We start from the raw sequence: 25,350 nt of genomic DNA, 5'->3' as shown, positions 1-25,350 counted from the left end.
CATAGGAAGGACAGATACTAGAAAGAGTACTGATGACCATGTACTCAATAATCTACTAGTATAAGATGGAAAGAGTATAATATGTCTCATAGTTTTTGAATGACCTATTAAAGCCAATAATTTAAACCTAAGTTGTGAAAATGTAAAAGCACATTTTATCCAGAGAAAATAATAAAAATAAAATTCAATAGTTTTTATAAAAACTTTAAAGAGATTATAAGGTTTTAATTCCCAATGGGTTAAAAAGAAACATGAATATGGAAATAAGAGGTTACAAGATTAGTTTATTTAATGTATGACAGGATCTTTGTGATTTACCTTAGCTCATGATTTAATTAATTGACAACAAGGAGACAGGGTGGTTTTCTGCATCTAAAGACCAATTCAAACATATAAACGAAGATGTCAGAGCTAATGATCATTAGAACTAAGGAAAAAATTTTGTTTAGAATTCTATAAATATCATTTATAAATGTTTCACAACTTACAAGCAATGGAGAATGTCTTGAGAAATTATTGAAAGGTGAAGTGAGATTAACATTGCCAATTCCTCATTCATCTTACATTAAAAATGTTGAGGCTGGGTTGGTGGCACACATCTGTAATTCTAGCAGCTCGGAGGCCAAGGCAGGAAGATGAACAAAGCCATTCTCAGCAATTTAGTGAGGCACTAAGCAACCCAGTAAGACCCTGTCTCTAATAAAATACAAAAGAGGGCTAGGGCAAGGGATGCTCAATGGTCGAATGCCCCTGAGTTCAATCTGCTGTATGGCCCTCCTCAAATCAAAAAGTATTTCTCTATTATATTCAAAGATTAATTTTTCACTGGGGTTATTTTTCATTTCAACCAATTAAATAGTATATCTTCATAAAGAACCAGAATTATGGCTCAAATATGATTCTTTTTGCTTGAACAGATACACACACAAACACATACTACATATTAATAGTGCATTTGATTTCCAGGGTTTTGAAGTAGGAGTTGAGTATCTAAATATATTATTATACTTTGTGTATGTCTACCTCTTAATTGATATTATACAAAAGAATAAAGCTGCCCACAGATGCTACTAACTATTCATCAAATAACTGAGAATAATTTCATTTCTGATTTAATTTTAAATACACTGGTTGTAATGTTTGATAACAAAGAGAAAAACTGTAGTTTGGTGTCAGTGTTGGTTTTCTTGGTCTGTTTAAAAATTGTTATAAAAATAAAGATTCAGATTAATTAAAACACTTTGTCCTCAATAACAAATACATGTAATAGCAAAATTATACACTAAAGATAAAAATTGCTCAAATATTCTCACCTCAAACATTTAAAAAAGTAAACTCAGTTATTAATGAATATCATACGTATACAGAATACACAAATATACACATATGTACATATCTACGCCATGTATACACACACACATACATACATACACATACATACAATGATAATTAATGGATAGGAATACATTCCTCAAAAACTCTCCTTTCCAATTATACATGTAAAGATTATTAATAAACACATATATACTTGATTACTTGGTTATTTATGCCATTATTGACTGTAATTTCACACCATGATTTTTTTTTGTGATAAAAAACAGCATATTTCTTGAGGGTTTGCTCTTTATTGCTAAGAATATGAGAATTTTCTTAATTAACAGAATGCTGTGATGTATACTGCATGGTGTTATTATATCACACAGATACAAATAGATATTGCAATAAAGTATCTTCTCAAAGTCCATTTTAGTTTAAATCTATTACTACTTTCAAAAATATAATTAGTATTGATTGTAATAATTTAGTTAAAATTCTTTAATTTACCAAATTGGTTTTCAAAATGCTCAACTCAAGTTTCTTTAACATGAAGTCCACTGCGTTATACTTTAGGTTATAATGTTAGGCCTAACACTCCAGATGTTAGTAGTATTTTTAGAGTTTTGTTGATAAAAATATATTATTTATCCCTTTATATTTTAAAATTAATTTGCAAGCATATATACTTTATTCATGTAGATAGTGTAACCGGCAAAAGCACACTGGATAAGAATTCTGGAATATCCACTTACACATCCAAGCATCTATATAATCTGGGATAATTAGCCTTGCTGGATTTCAAATTTCTTTTACATCCAGTGAGATGATTAGCTAGATTAATAATCTTTTGGTCTAGATTCTATTACATTGATATTTACTTATTAATATTGGAAAAATATCTAATGTGTTTATATGTATATAAAGGTGGACATATATGTTTATACAGATTATTCTTGGTCTTGAGATACTAAAGAAAAAGTTACAATTTCAATTTAATTTACATATGTACATATTATACATCATTAGTCTATTTTCAAAATAATTTAAATAATTACAAAGGTATATCCATAAACAATATGGTATTACTTCTTTCATATAAAATTGACTTAAGACATACAAAGAAAATACTTTCTCACTTATGTGGACATTACTTTCCAACTCCACATTGCTTACATTTTGTAATTTACAATCAACTAAGATTTGCTAAGCCTTTTCAGGTTCAAACAACCACATATGGCAACTGAAACAAATTTGAAGAAAAGCAGTGACCATTATATCAACTATGATTAAAAGTAAAAATGTAACCTTCTAAAATATCAAAGACATATATTACCAAACAAAACAAGATAGATTTTGCATAAGCATGAATGATTCAATAGACAATGTTACACCCATCTATCTTGTTCAGCACATTAATTAAGACATGACATTTTGAAAATAATATCCAAGGCCATTATCTTTCACACTAGTAAATTTAGTATTGTACAATTTACCACATTCAATAATAAGAAGTTATATATTAAAATTAAAGACTGGATTCTAGAAATTCAGTTAATAATTGCATCAACTGATTAATAAGGCAAGATGCATTTACATTTGCATTAGTAATTTGAAATTAGTATTGTATTATGGTCTGAACATAGTGCTCAATAATAACTATAGAGTTTCAGTTTATAAAGTTAGTTTTATATGTAGAGAAAAGCTACACTATTATGAAAATATACATAATATTGATGATGGTTATAGCCAATAATAAAATAAATTACATAGCATAGTAATTAAAACAGCTTGGTCCTCTTTCATACAGATGGACAGAACAAGAGAATTGGAAAGATACTCAAATAATTATGTAAGTAAGTACATAAGTGGCATAAGTAGGTTAGTGTGGAAATGTATTAAAAACTTTTATATATTAACAAATGTTTATAGCAACTTTTAAACTTTTAAAACTATCAGCCATTTGGGAAAAAATAACTGGATCTTTCTTTCTTCATAACATAGTAAAAACTTAATGTAGGGTCTGCCATATATTACTTTGAAACCTCTCTGCTTAATTTTATTTTACCATTTAATTTAAACATTATTTTTATTATAAAATATATATGTTCACTGTAAGAAGTAAAATAATATTGGTATTCATGAGGAAAATATTGCCGCAGTCCGGCTGCAGCAAAATAACCGGGGGGTGACGAACAACTTGTGAACGTTGATACAGCAGGAGTAGGAGCCATTTATTGCAGGACAGGAGCAGTATTTATACATTCCACACAGCTTATCTAATTAGCATAAACTAGATACATCAGTCAACCAATAAGGAATCTCCACACTTAATGGCTAGCTTTTGTTACTTCTCAAACCACTCCCTCTGGCATTTTGCCAGGCACCATCCAGACTTGTTTACGAACTCTAACATTCCCCTGGCTAAATGCCAGGTGTCATTTTGACTTGTTTACAGACTCTAACATTTCCCCCTTTTGTTTAATTTAAATAACGACCATAGTGGTTTTTACAGAAACACCATAAATAACCTGCTACAAACAGAAAGGGAGGATACAAAATGCCACAATACCAAGCCAATTGATGGCTCCATGCAAGAAGCCCTTGGAAAAATTATACCAGCAATGACACTGTTAGCAAAGATACCGAGTTACAATTTGTTGTAGATTACAGTTTGTTGTCTCAGTCCAGGTAAAGCAGTGTCTCAATAGATTAACTCACAGTCCAGGTAAATCACAGTCCAGGTAAGTTCTGCAGGCAGCTAGCTTAAATCACAGTCCAGGTAAGTTCTGCAGGCAGCTAGCTTGATCCGAAGTCTCGTCTGTTTCTCAGCCGAAGTCTCGTCCGGTTTTCAGCAACACTGGAAATTCTTCCACCTTGGTCTTTACCGGCACTGGGACGAAGGCAGGAACTCCGGATGGCTAAAGAAAATCCTGTAGCATTCTACTAAGAAAACAACCTTCTGAACAATTTAGTACATTATCTCAAGGTTTTTTTGCATTTGAAATAAGCATTAATAGTGCTCATTACTCATCAGCTTCCAGGTGTGGGAGAACCATTGTAGCTTAGTTATTGGCATTGAAAATGACCAAACATCAGGGACACCAGTAGCATCTTCTGCTGGCTGTAGTGCCTGGGCAGCCCCAGATGGCCCTGGGGAGTGTCCCGGACTCAAACTGCTACTGGGCACAGGGAGCAAGAGCCTGCGAGACTGTGCCTCCAGGTCAGGTCTAGATTTGGGCTCGCGGCAGTGGAAGAGCCAGCTCCCCGGCCAGGAGGCGGGGAAGGGCCAGTCGCCGCCGCCTCTTGGAAAATCCTTGCTGCGCTGTGACCGGCTTGCACACTCGGCAGCCGCCTCTCCGCTTCACGCACCCTCCGGTAACGAAAAGTATTTAGTAATAGCCTTTTGCTGCAACTTTTTTCCTGATAATCCTTCTTCTTCTGAACTTTCTTTTTCTTTCTGACTAGAGTTCCTGGGCTCTTATCAACACATGCCCTAACTATTCTTGGTTCCACTGGGGTGCCTTCTTCCCTTAGTAATTTACTTCTCACCCCTTCCATATTTTCATCACAAAGACAATACAATACACTGAGACAAAACAAGACACAAACATACTGTATCAATCTTCTCCATTTTCTTGAAATGACCATTTTTCCTCTCGCCCTATCTGCCTAGGGACGAGCAGATTGCCCCCGTCCTATCTATGGACGGGCAGCTTTTTTTCGTCACTTACCCCCGAGTGTCCCGGGGCTCCCCGTAACGGGCCACCATCTGCCGCAGTCCGGCTGCAGCAAAATAACCGGGGGGTGACGAATAACTTGTGTACGTTGATACAGCAGGAGTAGGAGCCGTTTATTGCAGGACAGGAGCAGTATTTATACATTCCACACAGCTTATCTAATTAGCATAAACTAGATACATCAGTCAACCAATAAGGAATCTCCACACTTAATGGCTCGCTTTTGTTACTTCTCAAACCACTCCCTCTGGCATTTTGCCAGGCACCATCCAGACTTGTTTACGAACTCTAACATTCCCCTGGCAAAATGCCAGGTGTTATTTTGACTTGTTTACAGACTCTAACATTTCCCCCTTTTGTTTAATTTAAATAACGACCATAGTGGTTTTTACAGAAACACCATAAATAACCTGCTACAAACAGAAAGGGAGGATACAAAATGCCACAATACCAAGCCAATTGATGGCTCCATGCAAGAAGCCCTTGGAAAAATTATACCAGCAATGACACTGTTAGCAAAGATACCGAGTTACAATTTGTTGTAGATTACAGTTTGTTGTCTCAGTCCAGGTAAAGCAGTGTCTCAATAGATTAACTCACAGTCCAGGTAAATCACAGTCCAGGTAAGTTCTGCAGGCAGCTAGCTTAAATCACAGTCCAGGTAAGTTCTGCAGGCAGCTAGCTTGATCCGAAGTCTCGTCTGTTTCTCAGCCGAAGTCTCGTCCGGTTTTCAGCAACACTGGAAATTCTTCCACCTTGGTCTTTACCGGCACTGGGACGAAGGCAGGAACTCCGGATGGCTAAAGAAAATCCTGTAGCATTCTACTAAGAAAACAACCTTCTGAACAATTTAGTACATTATCTCAAAGTTTTTTTGCATTTGAAATAAGCCTTAATAGTGCTCATTACTCATTAGCTTCCAGGTGTGGGAGAACCATTGTAGCTTAGTTATTGGCATTGAAAATGACCAAACATCAGGGACACCAGTAGCGTCTTCTGCTGGCTGTAGTGCCTGGGCAGCCCCAGATGGCCCTGGGGAGTGTCCCGGACTCAAACTGCTACTGGGCACAGGGAGCAAGAGCCTGCGAGACTGTGCCTCCAGGTCAGGTCTAGATTTGGGCTCGCGGCAGTGGAAGAGCCAGCTCCCCGGCCAGGAGGCGGGGAAGGGCCAGTCGCCGCCGCCTCTTGGAAAATCCTTGCTGCGCTGTGACCGGCTTGCACACTCGGCAGCCGCCTCTCTGCTTCACGCTCCCTCCGGTAACGAAAAGTATTTAGTAATAGCCTTTTGCTGCAACTTTTTTCCTGATAATCCTTCCTCCTCTGATAATCTTTCTTCTTCTGAACTTTCTGTTTCTTTCTGACTAGAGTTCCTGGGCTTCTATCAACACATGCCCTAACTATTCTTGGTTCCACTGGGGTGCCTTCTTCCCTTAGTAATTTACTTAACACCCCTTCCATATTTTCATCACAAAGACAATACAACATTTTAAGACAAAACAAGACACAAACATACTGTATCAATCTTCTCCATTTTCTCGAAATGGCCATTTTTCCTCTCGCCCTATCTGCCTAGGGACGAGCAGATTTGCTCCCGTCCTATCTATGGACGGGCAGCTTTCTTTCGTCACTTACCCCCGAGTGTCCTGGGGCTCCCCGTAATGGGCCACCAACTGCCGCAGTCCAGCTGCAGCAGAATAATCAGGGGGGTGAAGAACAACTTGTGAACGTTGATACAGCAGGAGTAGGAGCCATTTATTGCAGGACAGGAGCAGTATTTATACATTCCACACAGCTTATCTAATTAGCATAAACTAGATACATCAGTCAACCAATAAGGAATCTCCACACTTAATGGCTCGCTTTTGTTACTTCTCAAACCACTCCCTCTGGCATTTTGCCAGGCACTATCCAGACTTGTTTATGAACTCTAACATTCCCCTGGCTAAATGCCAGGTGTCATTTTGACTTGTTCACAGACTCTAACAAAATATAACTTCATTTCTCCCTACCCCAAAATGAATCAACCAGGAAACAAAACTTAAATTGTGATATCATCATTAATTATACAGAGATTGTTTTTTTCCCTAAAAATTACATCATACTATTCATATTACTATGCAACTTGTCTTTTTCAACGTAATAGGAAAATCCCTTCTAATAAAAAAAATACAATACAGTTTTAAGAACAGCCTCATAACACTCCTTAATATAAACATAGCCTAATATATTCTCCTCATACTGGAATTATTGTCAGTTTTTTTGCTACTTCAAATGAGGCTACAATTGCTTCAGGTAACATCTTTGTACATATGCCCATTTATGTAGCAGTGTTTCTATTTCTTTAGGCAGAATACATAATAAAACCATTGTTGATAAGTCTATTTTTTCATAATTTCATAATTTTCAAGCATATATTCATTTTAAGAGAGTTTTGTTTCATTCCTGCTGAACAGCATAGGATGTCATTAAATTTTTTATCTTAAACTATATGATGAGAGAAACTGATGTCTTGTTATGTTTAAATATTAGGTGGTCCTCAAAAACTCATGTGTGAGACAATGCAAGAAGGTTTATAGGTGGAAATTGGGTTATGAAAGTCTTAACCTAATCAGTTATTTAATACATTGGGAGGCAAGTCATGGGGGGGGCATGTCTTTGTTATATATTTTGTGAATTGAGCTTGGTCTCTCTTTGCCTCTGTGTTGTGATATTCTGACCACTTTCCTCTGCCACATTCTTCGGCCATGATGTTCTGCCTTACCTCAGGTCCCAAGAAGTGAAGTCAGCCACCTATAGAATAAGACCTCTGAAACTGTAAGCCCCAAATAAACTTTTCATCCTTAAAATTATTCTTCTCAGATCTTTTGGTCATAGCAGCAAAAAAGCTGACTAAAACATATTTCATCCTTTGATTTACATTTTTTATCTAATATGGATGTAGGACAGCCTTAATATAGTTACTAAGCACTTACATTACTTCTTCTATAATCTTATAATGTTTGCTCATAGTTATCTTAAATTTATCATACAAATTTTCAGTAACTCTGATTAAAAGGGATGACAACACTTGGTCTAAAGCGAGCATGTAAAATAATTCTTCAGATGGTTTCAAGTCTGGTTTTCATTTTAAAAGACTTTTTAAAATTTATCTAATAAAGCTTGCTCTCTTACATGATTTAAAGCTTCTAATATTTAAAATCTTTAACATAAATACTTTATGTTTATATGTCTACAGTTGGGTAGTATAGACAAACTGATGTGTACTTAGGATGATGACCTGATTATCAAGTTTGTAAAAGTCAAAATTATTAGAGTAACTTATTTAAACACCATTCATTTCCACTAAACTCACATATACATTCTCTTCATTATACATTATGTACTCATATTTACTTCATTCCATTTATAGACTTTCACCTCTCCCAGATCTGTGTACTCTGTACCAACACTACAGTGTTTGTATTATATTAGCTTTATCTTGAGTATCAATATTTGATATGGGAAATCTTTGTTTTTGTGTTTTGTTTTTTACTTTTTGCTTTTTAAAAAATTTCTTTCTTCCATATACCTTTCCAATCACTATTACAATATTTTGTAGAAACTTCCACATTCTATGCTTGTAAAAATTGAGGTAGACTACTCAATTATTCTTTAGTATTTTTGTACTTTTCCATTGAGAACCTGTTATTTGCTAATTTTTAAAATTAAAATTATAAGTACAGTATTTAAAAAAAAATCTCGAATGAGCCCTTAAGTAGGCATGTCCAAGGACTGAAGATGACAAGGCAGTAGCAAGTAAGCCAGAGAAACAACTAAAATCATCTCAATGATATTTGCGAAAGCTGGTGAACACAAGCTTCCATTCTCAGGGCCTCTTAAAACCCAAAGTTGTAAAGTCACCCAAAGTTTGAGTCCAATATAAAACTTCACCATAAAGTCAGGACTGCATAAACCTCCATCACCAAAAAGATAAAATAAACATAGTACCCTATTACCTGAATTTGTAAAGAAACCTTCCTGTCTTAAAATTGGAACTGAGCAAAGAGGGGAAAAACATCTTCACAAATTCATAATAATCCAGTCCTCTATTATATTTTTGGTTTAATTCCCAAATCTGGCTGATTAACAACAACAAGCAAGTAATTTAGTTTATATGGTTTCAGGAAATTTATAGTAAAGCTACTGCCTGACAGAAGCAAATACCAGTCTTGTCTAAAGAAATACACATTTGTCACAGTTCTTAAAGAATTTAACGAGAGTTTCAAATAAGATGAGTAAACAACAACAAAACAACAAAAAATGTTAAACATACAAAAGCAGAATGATGAGTGTAGCCAAGAACAACATAGGCTGTATAAGGAGCCTCATGGGAACTCTTGGTGGTGAAATTATAGAGTCTAAACATAAGTAATTTTATGTATTTTTAAAAGCAGTAGTTTGAAAAAACAAAAGGCCAGATTAAAAATAAATATAAGAAAGAACAATTTAAATACAAAATACAGCAGAATCTCAAAACTCAGTGGACCATTTAACAACATTGTAAACCATTGAAGAATTAGTATAGCTCAAAACAAAAATGAAGGAAGTGATCTAGATGAATGATCGATAGATAAGCTAAGTCACAAAGAAAAAAGTAATATTTAAATTTATATCTAATAAGATTTCCATAAAGATCAAAGTGGGAAGGAATGAGAAATTTTCCCCCAAAAGATGAAAGACATCAACTCACATATTCAATAATCCATAAAACTAACTAGGATAAATAAAATGAAATTTAGATTTAGATAAATCATTGTAACACTGTTGATCACCAAAAACAAAAAAGATTTTTAAAATAATTTTTCTTCAAAAATACTGCCCTTAAAGCAGAGATTGACTTCTGTTCACCTTCCAAGCACAGCAAAGGATGACAGAAGACATTGGAAGAATAGTTTTCTTCCATGAGATGAAAGAATAACTGCTAACTGAATTCTATAGATTAAGTTATTTTCAAATTTAAGGAAAAACAGTTTCAGCAACAAAAACTAGAGCAGTTTGGTAACAACACACCCTCTCTTAAGAAAAAAATTAAGTATTCTAAGCAAATATAAATGGCTTCCACATGGAAATTCCAAGATTGAAACCAAAAAAACATAAAAATTAGAAAAAATGTGAATAATAATAAACAATAAAGCTAATCCCCATTGACTAAATAAAACATTAATATTCTCCTCAAGTTACAAAAGGAATAGAATTAATGTGCACAAAACATTATCCTTTGAAATGTAAAAAAGAATTCCACATATGTGATGCCAGAGACCCACTTCCAGATTAAAACCCTAAATGACATAAATTCCTAACATACTAAATACCTGACAGCTCATCTGTAATGGAAATTTGCACACAAATTTAGAGCCATTTATTTAAACCATAGGGTTCATTGGATTCTTCAGGTTACAAGCTGTGTACCTGGAAGAATCTAACAGTTTTTTAAAAAGTTTTGTTCTTAAGCTCCCTCTCTTAGTATATAGTAGGTAGACTTCTGTCAGTCTTCTTGAAATGGATAGAGATGCTCTACATTTTAGAGATACATATGAGAGAAGTGGCCTTGTATACCAAAGGAAACTTGAAATCTTATAACTACTTTTTGTTTCATATGTCTAAAATATTTATATTTTAGAAGATTTTTGGGTGATGAACTATGAACTTCCTAACATATTATCATCTGCTCTTAAGTTTCTGATATAAATTCAAAAAAGTCCAATCAGTTTACACAATAGATTATGTCTTCAGACATTTATTTCCAGGCACTGAGGAGCCAACCAAAATTTATTGAGCAAGGAAGTAATATAATTACAGCTATCCTTTAGACAATTCTGGAAGTGGTCAACATTTTGTTTTGTAAGAGTATAAACCACTTAACCACTGAAATTCAAGAGTAAATCTAAAAGAATGTACCATATCTTTCAAAATAAATTTTTTTCTGCTTTCTCACACTTGTGTGATACATAGATCACATATGCACACACATTTTTATGAAGATCATTTTTTTAAAGAAATACTTATTATTATCAGTACTATTTCTTAATCAATTCTACTGGTGAGATTTTGTTGTCCTGGTTTCCATTTACTTTCATTAAGAATCCATTAGAACAAAGAGCTTTTTATTTTACATTGAATTAAAATCCATTTAAGTAGGATTTTCTCTAAAATGTACTAGTAAATTTATGTCTATATAAGAGTCACACAAATCTGAGTACACATTAGTGGAAAAACCAGTGTTTTCTAATTTAATATAATAGTTTTTCTAAAAAAAAAGAACTTATCACTAGTGTTAAATAAAGGACCATGAAAATCAAGAATGCTTAAAAACAGACATTTTTTCCCCACTACATATATAGATTGACCTCATGTATTCATATATAAAATAGTGTTTCTTAAAAGGAAAACTATCAAGAAATATAGCCCAGTATTCACAGTTTGATGAATCTGAAGCATGTACTTCCAATTGAGAGATACAATTACAAACAACAGTCTGCACAAAAGAAACAGAGAAAAACTGACTGAGGAGGCACAATAGAATTGAGTGTACCTTTCGAAACTGGAGCTGTAATCCAGTTTGTAAGAAAATAAAGAATGGAAGTATTGGCCTAAACTCCACTGAATCACAGAAGCCTAACACAATACAACACAAGTGACATCCCTTTCTCAAAGAGGAGCAAGGCTCATTGAGTCAGGCAATTCAATTACCCTCTCACCCTGAAAAGAACACCCCCTGTGCTGAGGTCCACTGGCAGAGCAGTGTGGGACAGCCTCCACTGTACACAGCCAGTAAATACCCAAAAAGCTGCAGGCTTCAAAGAACAAGAATCTTTGACCTTTTATGATTGCTCTGGTGATTCTCCAACAAAACAGTGCTTACAATAGTTTCTTAAATGCCTGACAAAAGATTATATTTTCAATTAAATATCTTCAAATCTCTTATATTCATATGGAAATCTGTTTAAATAAATATCTAAGCACAATGCTTCATTAGGTAGTAAAGAATGTGGACAAATTAATGAAATGAAAAGAGGTTTTCCTAAAATAGACATGGTTCTGATCTTGTTTAAACATTTCAAAAACTTTTCAAAGAATATCATTACTCCCTCTTTGTTACTTGTCCTATAAGTTTGTATAGATCTTGAATAAGTAAAGCAAATAATTTGTCATAAGGTAACTGATTTTTCAAATATCTAGGGAAAAATTGGTTAGCAGGATCTTCAAAGATCCACCATAATTCTCACATCACCAGGTCTGATATCAGGACAGTTAACTTGGAAACATTTTTAGTCAAAAACATTTTAGGCCTCAAACTTTGGATATTTTCCTTCACTCCTTTTCTAATAAGATGGTTATAGAGTAAGATTTCATATATATTTCACAAAAAAATGATTTGTTTTCATATAAGACAAGTCTGTGATGATGAATATTTGGGACACCTGAAGTTTATAAAAGAGATCTCATCCCAGAATGCATCTTCTAAATTATAAACCAAAAATAGAAAACTTATGATTTCCTGCTATTTATAGGACTAAGTCTGATATGTTGAGCAGGTTGCTCAAATATTTTACAATATAATCCTATCCAATTGTCTTGTCTCTTTCCCACCATTCTTTCTCATGTAATCTAAGCCATGTTCTACCAATGCTGATTTATTACATTTCCTCAAAAAAGTTAGGAATTAATTTACAATCTAGCATTTCCACATGCTAAATACTTTTCCTGGGTTGCAAGGATTGCATCACCAACCACCTTGAATTATAAGAAGTAATTTAGTGTTGTTGTTGTTTTTTAATGTGTGTGTCTTAACTTTTTTAAACTTCTAAAAGAGTCACAGGAAAGACTCCTTGTTACCCAGAGGCCAGCACTGTGCTTGGCAATTAGGAGGTGTTCAATAAGTAACATCAACAACAAAAATGGAAATCACTTCTATAGTATTTACATATTGACTTAATAGGGAAATTACTGATTCTATGTCAACAAAATAATTCTTAAGTAATTACTACATTAGACACTTTTATATATAATTATTCAGTATATACACTACTTCATAATTCCATCATAATTGAAAATAAAGAAGTAAGAAATTTTTCCCAGGGTTAATATTAAGTATTCATCTATAAATTCAACCCAGATGTCAAATCCTAATAAGTGTGACCCTGCAGATTAATGTCATGCCCCAACACCTAAGTAATAACTATCAATTCTTTTGAAATCCTAGCCGTATAAATTTTTCTATCATTTCCCCCCTAAAATATTTGTTATAAATAATTGACATATAAATAAATAATCTTTATATCTAAGAAGGTACCTAGTTGTTGAAGAAGGACTTTGTGGACCTTTACTGACATTTAGAATGTTAGTGGTTATCCTTGTAAAAGGAATATCTGTTAACTTTAGGGAGACTTTCTTCAGCATTTGCTCATTTGTTAAAGGATACGACAGTTGGCCAAGAGCTCACAGTGTTCTTTTCACAAAGACAATAGGTACTATTAATTATTTAATCAATCAACCATTCACTCAGTGAGTAGAAACAAGGCTCAGCCTTCCATTGACTTAAAAAGATAGAGAGATTAAAATCCCCTTTATTCTATTACTGATTATAAAAGCCTATTTCCTTATGTTTTTTTTTCTTTTTAGTTTCAACTCTGTCTCTATAAATTATCCCAAATCTTAAACAAATTAACTGAATTTCAGTAAAAGGAAAAAGTCCATCCCTTAATGTACCTTAGTATGCCAACTTAATACAAAAGCACATTTTAAAATAAAGAAGTTTTACAAGTTTGAAATTTGTTTTGATGATCAATGACAATTCCTATCTGTAAGCATTCTGGAAGCTTAAACTAAAATCTATTCAATAAATGTCTTGCATGAAAAAAGCACATAAGAGCTGGGGTTGTGGCTCAGCAATAGATCACATGCCTAGCATGTGTGAGGCTCTGAGTTAGATACTCAGCACCACATATAAATACATACATACATACATACATACATACATACATACATAAAGGTATTGTATCCACCTACAACTAAAAAGAAATATATTTAAAAATATTTTTTTAAAGCCCATTAATTTCAACTATTTTTAAGTCAAAAATCAACAAATAGCATTTTCATAGCAATTAAATCACAACTTTGAAGAGCTTAATTAATAAAGTGTGCCACATTTGCAAGTGGCTATAGGTATCATATTTTAATGTTTCAACCAAATCTACTGTTTTGTGATTTGACCAATGTAATAAAAAAGATAAAGATCAAATGCTGTTATTAATTTATTGTGCCACAATAAATCTGAATTTACCTTGTTTGCAATACTTGTGATGAATGATTTAATATCAAGATGAGTTGGACAGCTCTTCTGACAGGGAGCATCTGCACATTTCAGGCATCTAGGGGAAAAAAAAATAACTGTGTTAAGATAACTACAAAGCAACTGACAGAATCTTTAACATATTTTTTACCCTATACTCATTCAGAGTTAATGCCTACTAAATATAAGTAAAATCATTCTACTTTTAGGTACAAAACTTTTTAGGCAGTAAAGTAAATCTATAGTGTCTGTTTTTTACCTTTTGCACACCTCCTGAGCACCACTCTGGCTAATAACTGTTCACCTTCTCAGAGCCTTCTAGAACTAATGTGCATCATTCACTTACTCATTTCCTATGTCAATCTTATTTTGTTTCCTTACTACACTGACCATGATTAGGAGTAGTTCTTTCTAATAAGGTTTGCATATCTGAATATCATAATTGTTATACAGATGCAAAGGTAAATTCTTTTTTTACCACCTACAATCTTTTCTTCCTCCCTTCTTCTCTTCCTCATTCTAGCCAGCTCACTCTTTCCTACATTTTTCTAACTTCTTTCAAGGTGCATCTCATTTACATAACAACTGGATTATGCAACACTTGCTTCCCAGACCCACCCCACCATCTTCTGATCCAAAGCATTTATTTCCCCAACTGCCTTTCCTTCAGATGTAGAAAACACTTCAAACAAGGTCATGACCCCTTCTAGTGGCAGTCCACATTCAATTACAGGTCAATGAGGGTGTTAGAGACCTAGACTCCTTACCCCCAGTTCCTAGTCTGCAGGATCTAAAGAAATCTTAGTGTCCAATCCCACTTCCTTCACTATTCTACAGATGTTGACTTTCAAATAAAGCTTCTGAATTCCAATCCTATATCAGAATATTAATTTTGGGGAAATGACCAGAGATATACTCAAACTTCAGAGCACCCAAGAACCACCTCGGAAGCTTGATATACATCATGCATTCCACAGCATAGCTCTGGTGAGTCTCAGCTATTGGCTGAGAATCTACATTTTGACAAAAAGACCTGGAAGGTTATTCTGACAGATGTCGTTAGAACCATATTTTGAGAAGCATAACGCTATAATTACTCCTTGAGGACAACTAAAACCACTGGCTAGAACCATCCTTTATTTGTGTAGTATGTGTATATTTACTCTTTCACTAACTCATTAATGAATTTTTAATGAAACCCTGTGCTTTAGTTTGAGTGTGTCCACCAAGTGTTCATGTGTTGGGAGTTTGGTCCTCTCCATGTGATGGTGTTAGGTGATAGTGTGGAAACTTTTTAAGAAGGTTTAGGGGGAAATAATTAAGTCACTGAGAGCTCTGGTCTCAGAAAGAATTTACATAGTTCATGTGGAATCCTGATTAGTTCTTGCAAGAGTGTTATCATAAATTAGCAAGCATGGTCCCATCCCAGTCTCCCTCTGGCTTTCTGTCTTGCCATGTGATCCTTCCTTCTCACATACATTTTCACTGTGATGCCATCCATATAAGACCTTACCAGAATTTCACTGTTTGGATGTTCAACCTCCCAAACTGTGAACTAAATAAACTTCCTTTTTGTTACACATTACCTAATCTCAGATAGTTCTTCAGAGTAACAGAATATAGACTAATACATCCTGTATGGCAGACCCTGGGACGTAAAAATATAAAACTAATGAAAAGACCACCTTACTTCTGCTGTCATGGAACTTGAAGTTTGGAGGAAGTAGAAATATATATACATTGATTATAGTATATACTGCAATGCCAGCGTTGCAGTATATACTATAATCAATGTAAATCAGTGAAAAAGAGAATGCTAAAGGAAAACAGGAGATACAATAATCCTAGAGGGAGTCAGGAAAAGCTTATTGAGAGTAATAATACATAAGTGAAAGCTAAAGGAATGAACAGACCTTGCAGAAACAAATGATGGCTGCATTAGAGTGTAGGGTCACTCAAGAGAATGACTCAAAAATAGAAACAATATATGTCAGGGATTGAAAAGAAAAGAACACACCAGGGTAAGGGAAGTAAAGGAAGTTAGTTTGACTTAAGGGAGAATGGTCTTAAAGAGAAACTAGGCTGCAGATATACAGCTTAAAAAATGGACAGCTGTCTCATGTTTCAGAAGACCACAATTCTCCCAGAACTTTCACTGAGAAAAAATCCTACATTACTCAGTGACAAAGGTGACTAGCTAGATCATTATCTATCAACTTCCATGTGCAAAAACCTGGGTTCATTTTCTTCAAGAAAACAATACCATTCTCTGTCACTCTTTTGTGAGTAAGAGTACTTTTCATTGTCTGAACCAATTTCTCAGTACCTAATTAATATCTTGTTTTTAAATCTGATCTCTTTCCTCTGGTTTGTGCCCTTAGCCTTCTCTCTAAATTAAATTTTACACAATGAGAACCAAAGCCTTTTCATAAGCAATTGTCCTCTCTGAAATGCAGTCATTAAACCTCTCCCCTATCATTTCTCTAAATGGCATTGTTAGATTCACATCTATCATTTAGCTGGATTCCTATCTACTCATACTTACATTTTTTTTTTTTTTCCTGAAACACTGTCACTGAGCTCAAAAAAGAATTTCCGGAAAGTGTGATCCTCAGCATGTATTGCAAAACAATGTAAAAAGAGGCATAGCCTATTTGGTCCGTGATGTTGAATTGAAGTGATTCTTATGTGTGTTACTGTCATGTGGATAAATAGGTTAAGCATAAATCCATTGAAAGAATTTCCTATTAACGTAGTAATAACAAGGCTAAAAAATTATCAAATAATGTGTTGTCTTAAGTATTTTTTTAATTTATAAATTTTTTAACAGTTTAAAAAAATCTGCCACTACACAAGAATAAAGATACAGACACTCACATGCACACACACACACACACACACATATATACACACACAATGCTAGATAACATCATATAGATTCTGATTATCCCTAATGAAGTCACAAGTTTTCTGCTTTTCTTTTTTCTAACACTCAACTTGAATAATAAGGCAATTAAAAAATAAACTTATAATGTCAGCAGGTATGAGTGAACTAAATTAATATGCAGCATATTTTTCTGTTCATCAGAGAAATCTTAAATTCAACATAAACAGATTCACTTAACAGCACTGACAATGTAAGGATTTTTAGTTGTGGTTATTAAGCTTCTTTACCAAATAATTCTCCTTTTATTATTGAGCTAGTTCACAAATAACAGCTGTTGGAAATGTCAGATGTTAATGAGGCAGGGCAACGCAAACCTGAATTGTAGCATTCTTTTTTTCTTTGGTGCCATGAATATGCCAGAATGGGCAGACTCTGATAATAATACCATCTTGCAATTCTCTAAGCGCTCTGCAGACTAAAGTGCATCAGGCTGCCATTAATCCCACTTATCACTCTGACAGCTCAGTAATTACACTACTGCTATAGCCAGGTAGTCCTAATAAAATATCAACCACTGCACTGGAATGCATACTGGTGAGATGTTTTATTAAACTTGGGGGGGGTGATCATCAAGTGACATTATTGTTGACCTATTTTTCTATTTGACAATAAATTATCCTTTGACCATGCCATAATAGATATTACAGAGAGCATTTACTGTACCAAATCAGAAAGGTACTGCATTACAATGATGTAGGCAAATGGTGTAAATAAAATAGCAGAAATGCATGTCAGAATGTTATTACCTAAATTGCTTTAAATGATTGATACCATGAAAAATCACAGACACAGTACTTAGGGGAATATGTCAACAATTATTGTAAACCACAGTTCTACATAAATTTTTCCTTGGAAGAAATATTTAAATTACACTTGTTTTTATCTTCAATCATTTAATTCCTCTTTTACCTTGCAAAGTTACTCTTTTATAATGCAATTTACTTTGAAATACATTGTTAGTCAAAAGTTCAGATAAACAATTATATAATATTTTAATTCCCAAGTAATTACACTTATACTAAGAGAAGTCTATTAGATTATTTTTAAAAATCAATGAAAGATCTTAGATATTTTTACTACTAATAAACTTTTTCATTTCCATATTGTACAACTATAGATTTTATTAAAAGCAAAGTGTATAATTATTAATCAATATTAATCTTTCATGATTCAACATGGCCATAAAAATATATGAAATCTTTAGCACAGCTACTTAAAGGACAAAAACTATTCAAGATATATGTATTCAAGATCTTTCTCTAGGGAGAGGGAATGATTCCTCTTCCCCAGTATCAGTGAGATTGGACAGTTTTACTCCATAGTATAACACTGAAACATATTATATTGAGTAATGAAATAAGCAACATTTCATTCTCAACACATCTGAGGACATATTCCTGCTTCTTTTATTGGCGAGCATCCACTGTATTTGGACCTGCAACCTATGCTTGTTAAAGAATTTAATACTCCATGAGTTTAAATGACTTAATTAATTTCTGAAACACCACCCACACACCCACCCTACACACCCACATATACACACTAATCACACCTCACACACCCTCACTCATGTATCTAAATGGAAACCTTAAAAGTCATTTTGCACTGTACTGCTTTTGCTAGACATTGGTTTAATTGATTCAGCACTGTTTAATCCAAGTATGTATAATCTATATCAATCTACACATAATGGAATTGGGCAAGTTAGTGTTTAAATTTAAACAAATTTTATGGGTTCTTTTAGTTACACATAACATTAGGATTCATTCTGAAATAATTATAAAAGCTCACCACAATTGTGATGCCTTCACATTTTCGACAGCTGTTACATGATGCTCAATACACTTTGATCCTTTACAGACCTTAGAGGGAACTGGGTGACAGTACTGACAGTTTTTATTATAGCTTTCCTACTACACAATAATCTTATTTTACCTGGACTATTTCCCCAGTAGTGTCATAAACTCTTTGATTTATATTGAGCATCCTTTCAGGTTTCATAGAAAAAGAACATTCTTTTTTGTAGTATATCCATACACTGTGTAAATTATCTTTTCAATTTTTGAAACACCTGTTGTATGCTTATCTGCATGTTAGTGAAGCCCCCTTAGGAAAGGTAACAAAAAGGTAATGTACATTAGTCAAAGATAGCTTAGAAGTAAGCTTTTCAGCATATTTAAAACTGAAAAAAAAGCCATATTTTGTGGCTTATTTGCAGGCCATTTAAAAAATAATATAATTATAATAGTACTATTGATATGTAGATTTATATTTGATTCCTATTAAAGATGTGAAACAGAAAGTCAAACAGTTTAATCCATAAATAAGTTATTTATTGCTATGCAATTCTCAGTAACTATGAAAACATAACATTTATAAAAACATGTGAACTTATTAAAGGGCGTATGAATTAAGATTTGGGTTAGATTTTACTTTCTACAATGCTATAGGGTTTGTATATTTTTTCTTTTACTTTTTTTGTTTTTAGCAATGAGCATGGATAACACAAAATTTTTACAAATAAAATGCAAATGTTGATCATCAATCAAAATCATTTATCTTGTGTAATTTTTATCTTTTGCCTTGTTCATATGATTAATCTGGCAAAACCAAACCCATGGTGCTCCCATACACTTATTCTCTCTCAAAACATTTTCCAAAGTCTTACAAAGGAGCTCATTAAGGGTTTTAGTAGATGACCACAAGGGAATCTACTAATCAGGGGCTGGTGGCTCACAAAGCTAACAGAATAAAGGGTCAGGTTCTCTCAAAGAAACAGAGTGGGTGACAGGACAGGTGCTGGAGCACTCACTTAATTAAAACAACTATGAAGACAATAACTTGCCCTTAAAATTAAGGGACAGCATTCACCTATAATAAAATTTAGAAACAAGTTTTTCCATATTTTAGCATTCTGCATATAAAGGAGCAATAGGAATAATTCAATTCAAAATTACTAAATAATAACTATATTCTAAATTGTGTACTGGTGAAGGGGAAGACTTAGTGATTCCTACTTAGATGAAGGTGATTTAAAAATATACTGAACTTCCTTCATGGGAAAGGCTTTCAATAGAGTTTTTTACATAGTTTTAAAAAAATCTCACACACACACACACACACACACACACACATATATCACATTTATCTTGACTTAAATTTAAATTTCTATTTGCTCACTTATCAAAATCTATGTGGATCACCCAAAGTAAAACGAAAATTTATTCGGCTCACTTTTTTTTCAAAACGTATTCTATACAATCCTGGTGATATTTTAGAGAGCCTATATGATTGTGACAGTCCTACTTTAAGGGAGAGTCTTGTCTGGGCCTTGTCTGTTTCATTCCTCCAGCTCCAGCCTTAACATCTGTCCCACACAAGAACCCTGCTTATATGTATTAGGACCCTGCAGTCACATCCAACATGTGCATATTCTAACAAGACTTCCCATTCTGGAAAAGCCATACTTCAAATAAGCTTCAGATTTAGCTCAGGTGTCTCTCCTGGAGCCTCCTGGCTGTCTTTGGTGGTATCATTATGATCTCTCCAAGTATCCTGTGAGTTCTTTATCAAAGTTATGATCAGACTGAACAGCAACAGCTACTTTACTTTTCTGGTATCTCTCCTACGTCCTCCTCCTGTGAGAAAATGATTGGTTCCTTTTGTCTTTGGGGTTAATCTTCTTGGGAATAGACTAATTTGAAATCAGATGAAAGAGATAGCCAGAAATTTTGCAATAATCTAGTTTCGGCTTTCAATGTTTGGAAGAATTATTCTTCTACTTGTTCTTCAAACTTATGTAAACCATATACTAGTATAATGAAAAAAAGCTCTTTATTTCATTTAATAAATTCACATGTAGGGTTACTCTACACTAGAACTGCTCTATGTGTTTTATAAATATTAACTCATTTAATCTTTATAATCATTCAATAGGTATAAATATTAACTCATATCTTTATCAATTATAAAAACTTCACAAATTACATACCATTACTATTATAAGTTTTTTTAAAATAAATATACTAAAGTAAAATTTTCCTTCCACGATTTAGGACTAAATATTTTATTACCAATTTTAATTCTGATGATCATCATAAAGTTAATTAAGTTCTACTAAATGTCCACGATTCCTAGTTTGCTCTACCATTTCTATTTAATTCTAAGATCCTCATAGTTTACTGTAATATCAGAGCTTGCTTCAATTTGTGAAATCCATATATAAGACTCTGATCCAGGTTTGACTTAATCTAAAGCCTTTAAATACAATTATTTCCTTGCCCAATAATTCTCATAATGATAGACAGCGATGTCAGAGAACTTCAGAAAGTTTTCTATTATAATATACTAAAATCAGACATGTCACAATCATAATTATAATATAGCAGAGATGGCTATTTTAAAAAATGAGTTAACAAAAACTCCACATTTATTTAGGAGAAGCCAGCCAATAATACTTACATATCATGCTATTATTTGCAAAGTATTTTCTCATATGTAAATTACTTATATCAATCAATAAAATCAACATTTCCAGTAGAAATACTAGACAATAAAAAATCAAGGTAATTAGAAACCACGTATACAAATCACAATATGGGCCAATAGTCAAAATAAAAATTTATATTTAACATCTATAATAATGACTAACCTTAAACTATGTCCCTATATACAATGACTTTCCCTATACAATATGTGTTGTGGCAAAACACTGATAAAACCAAACTTGTTCCCATCAAATCTGTTTTGCAAGTTACTGTCACTTCACACAAAGTTTTCTATGAAAATGATCAAGACATTATTTCTGTTCTTAGGAGTTTAATGTCTAAGAATCAATACTGACATGGCACTTAAAGAATATGGAGAAATTTCAGGAAATTAATGAATATGAGTGAAAACCAATAAGAATATAAATGTTTAATCTTCTCAATTTAATTCATATCTTAAGGTGGACCAAGGTTCCAGGCAATAGCACTGTTAGAAAATGAACTAATATGAAGATGAGCTGATCATTAACAGAAGATTCTTGAAAAAATTAGCCTAGAAGCTAAAGAACACAATGTTCAGAGATAATATCTTGAACACAGTCATTAAAACTAGCTGCCTAGAGCTTAATATGATTTAAACTATAAAAACAGGAAAATAATAAGCTACAGGCAAATAACATATATTTTTGTAAAAATGGAAAATTCCATCAACTATGCTCCTTACAAAATGTATTAGAACACTGACAGTGCTGTCACAGAATGTCACATGCTCCATTAAATTTAAGAAAGCTGAATGAAGAATTTGAGTGAAGGTAATAGGACTTAAATGTGTTTGTGATGCACAGAATCTTAACACATCATTTCTTTTGTCCCTTCTTTTCTTTCTTCCTTTCTTCAATCAAAAAATATCTGTAGAGTACTTATAATTTTTCTGGAGAATTTACTAGGAGATGGATATACTAAAATGAATAAAATGCAGATTTGTTCCTTAAGAAGCTCACAGTGGATGATTCAGAAAAACAAATGCTTATCCTCAGATAATGTGGAGGTATGATATTGGAGAGATGGAGATTCAGAATATACATACTTACCACAAGTTTGGAATTGCACTCCTGTTCATTCCTCTGTTTTCAGTGACTAGAATAATTTTAAAGGCAGGATTTCTTTTCAATATAACTTGTTGAGTGAATGACAAGGTATGAATTTGTTCCTTCATGGTATGTGTGTGCAGACACAGGTCTGTGTGTCTTCTGGGGGCGAGGTAGTATATGGCTTAAGGAAGATATAGAATTTGAGGAACTAGAAGCATTTGTTACAATCCTACTGGAAGTGGCACAGGACAGTTTTCTGGGTGGCCTCAGGCCAACCTACTTGTCCTCTATTTCTTAACTTGTAGCATGTGTGTGGATGCAACATCCTGAGATAAGAAGGGATTATTGGAATAGCATAATCTCTGATACAGTCCTTTCTAGAAACAGGATGCCCTCAGTGCTTTAGCCCAGTTAGTCCTGCCACCCTATTGTATAAAACCCAGGGGCCTGCCTTCCAGCGAAGCCTCAGCAGTGGCAAGGAAAGCACACACGCACAGTCAAGCACCATCTGCCTCTGGCAGCTCTCCTGAGTCTTAAGGGACCAGCTGGCAATGCATTCTGGGATTCTGTTGCCCTGTAGTGCATGTCTGCAAGTAATAACCTTGTTGCATATAAGTAAGTTCTGTCTCACTGAACTCAGGCATGCTGGTAACCAGTGCACAGGAAACCTAATTCAGAGAGCTCTCACCCAAATACTTTTAACTCACTCCCACTATCAGTGGATCATTTCTTATTCCAACTTATCTGTTTTATCCATACACCATTAATTAGATGCCTACCACAACACAATACCATATGAGGAAGTATAGTTTAATGGATTCTGGATTTAAATCCAGCATTAGCACTAGCTTCGTATTCTTGGGAAAGTTATTTAAATCTTATAGGCTCTAGTTTTCCCATCTAACTTATTAATTATAGTCTAGACATTAAATTACAGGGGGATTAAATAAATAATACATGTGAAACATTTGAACAGTGTCTGCCATACAGTAACTGCTCAATAATATAAGTCTTTGATACATATCATTTATACTATCATTATTATCTAGAAACAATGGAGAATACAATGCAGAAAATATTCTTCAATAGCAACTGGGAAGCACAGTGTCATGCTGAAAACTATAAGACAATACTACTACATAAATTACTGTGAAAAAATTAAATAATTATGACAAGTACCAACAATGCCATATTTACAATAGCTGCTCAATAAATGCTATCTAGAAACTATGATGAATAATATCTTAACCTTCAAAATCAATTGGAGAAGACTTGAAGAATATAGAAATTTAAAAATATCATTTTGAAAAAAATAAAATATGTAACTATGAGAGATCACAATGAATAAAAAAATTAAGTGCTATGTACATTCAAAGGTTAATAACAAAAGAGTAGCCATCCCACAAAACCAAACATGAAATGATCCCTATAGACACTCTGCTACCCTGGACCAGTTATATTAAGCAATGACTTGGCAAACATTGTCTTATTTATCCAAGTGACCTCTTTTTTAGCTCGTTATTCATGACTATGATGCGCTGCTTAAGTAACCAATTCTATGTTTGGGTAGTGTAGGCAAACTCATATGTCAACAATGAAAAGATGTATTGAAGCCAAGGGTGCTGGGAGTGGGCAGGGCAGCAAATGAATCTCCCTTTGTCAAAGAAAGCTCTCTAATGGAGATCCAAGTTTTTTTTGCTTCCTTTATTCTCCATATATAAAATGGATATTTTTCAATGCATAAATACATTTCATATGAGGAGACAATATCTAAATTTTCTATTTAATTAAATAGAAAAAGAACATGAAGTATTTAAAATAATTTAGAGAATATTTTTTATGTACTCCCTTTTTATTCAAGCTGTGAAATTTCTCACCTGCTCCCTTCTTGATATTTTCTCTAAGTGAACTTTTCAGAACAATCCCATGGAGAGGAAATTGCTTTGCAAGCTAGGAAGATATTAATCTGTTCTCCCAGCATAGTGGGTGCATAAATCCTCTTTTATTGAAGAGATGTTGTTAAAGTTCTATATATAAGACGACAGTATAGTATTGATTCTGGCAATGCTAATACAAAAGCAGTATTTTTAGTTAAACATGCTATACTCTTTCAATTTTCCTGCCTTTGCTCTTGCTTTTCCCCCAATATAAAATGTGCAGCTCCTCACTCACACTTCCCATCTGGCAAGTTCCTGGATATCCTTCAAGATGCAGCATTAAGTGTCATCTCCTGTAGGAGGCTTCCTCAACCACCACACATCTCTTAAAGGTTATTCATTTCCTTCTCTGTGTGCTTACATTTTTAAAAATATAATACCATCAATTTTTAAGTCGTGTCCTCAATTACCCTGATAGTTCCCAGAAAGGCATTCATTCATTCATTCATTCATTCATCAAACATTGTTTGAGTTACCTATTGAGTTCAATGACCTGAGAAAAT

The 25,350-nt window shown here is 33.7% G+C and overlaps 1 protein-coding gene across 4 annotated transcripts in view; it reads right to left on the bottom strand.

The window, feature by feature from the left end:
* Window positions 1–25,350, bottom strand: part of Dpyd (dihydropyrimidine dehydrogenase) — a 761,982-nt gene that overhangs the window by 604,344 nt on the left and 132,288 nt on the right. For all 4 annotated transcript variants that reach the window (XM_048814504.1, XM_048814505.1, XM_048814507.1 and 1 more), the window contains exon 3: window positions 14,377–14,464. In XM_048814504.1, coding sequence (XP_048670461.1) covers window positions 14,377–14,464 — 88 coding nt within the window. The remainder of the gene's footprint in view (window positions 1–14,376; window positions 14,465–25,350) is intronic.

Source organism: Marmota marmota, unplaced genomic scaffold (assembly GCF_001458135.2).
Source record: "Marmota marmota marmota unplaced genomic scaffold, marMar, whole genome shotgun sequence".
Taxonomy (NCBI): Eukaryota; Metazoa; Chordata; class Mammalia; order Rodentia; family Sciuridae; genus Marmota; species Marmota marmota.
The sequence above is the reverse complement of the archived record's forward strand: the minus strand, read 5'-3'. Positions and strand labels throughout refer to the sequence as shown.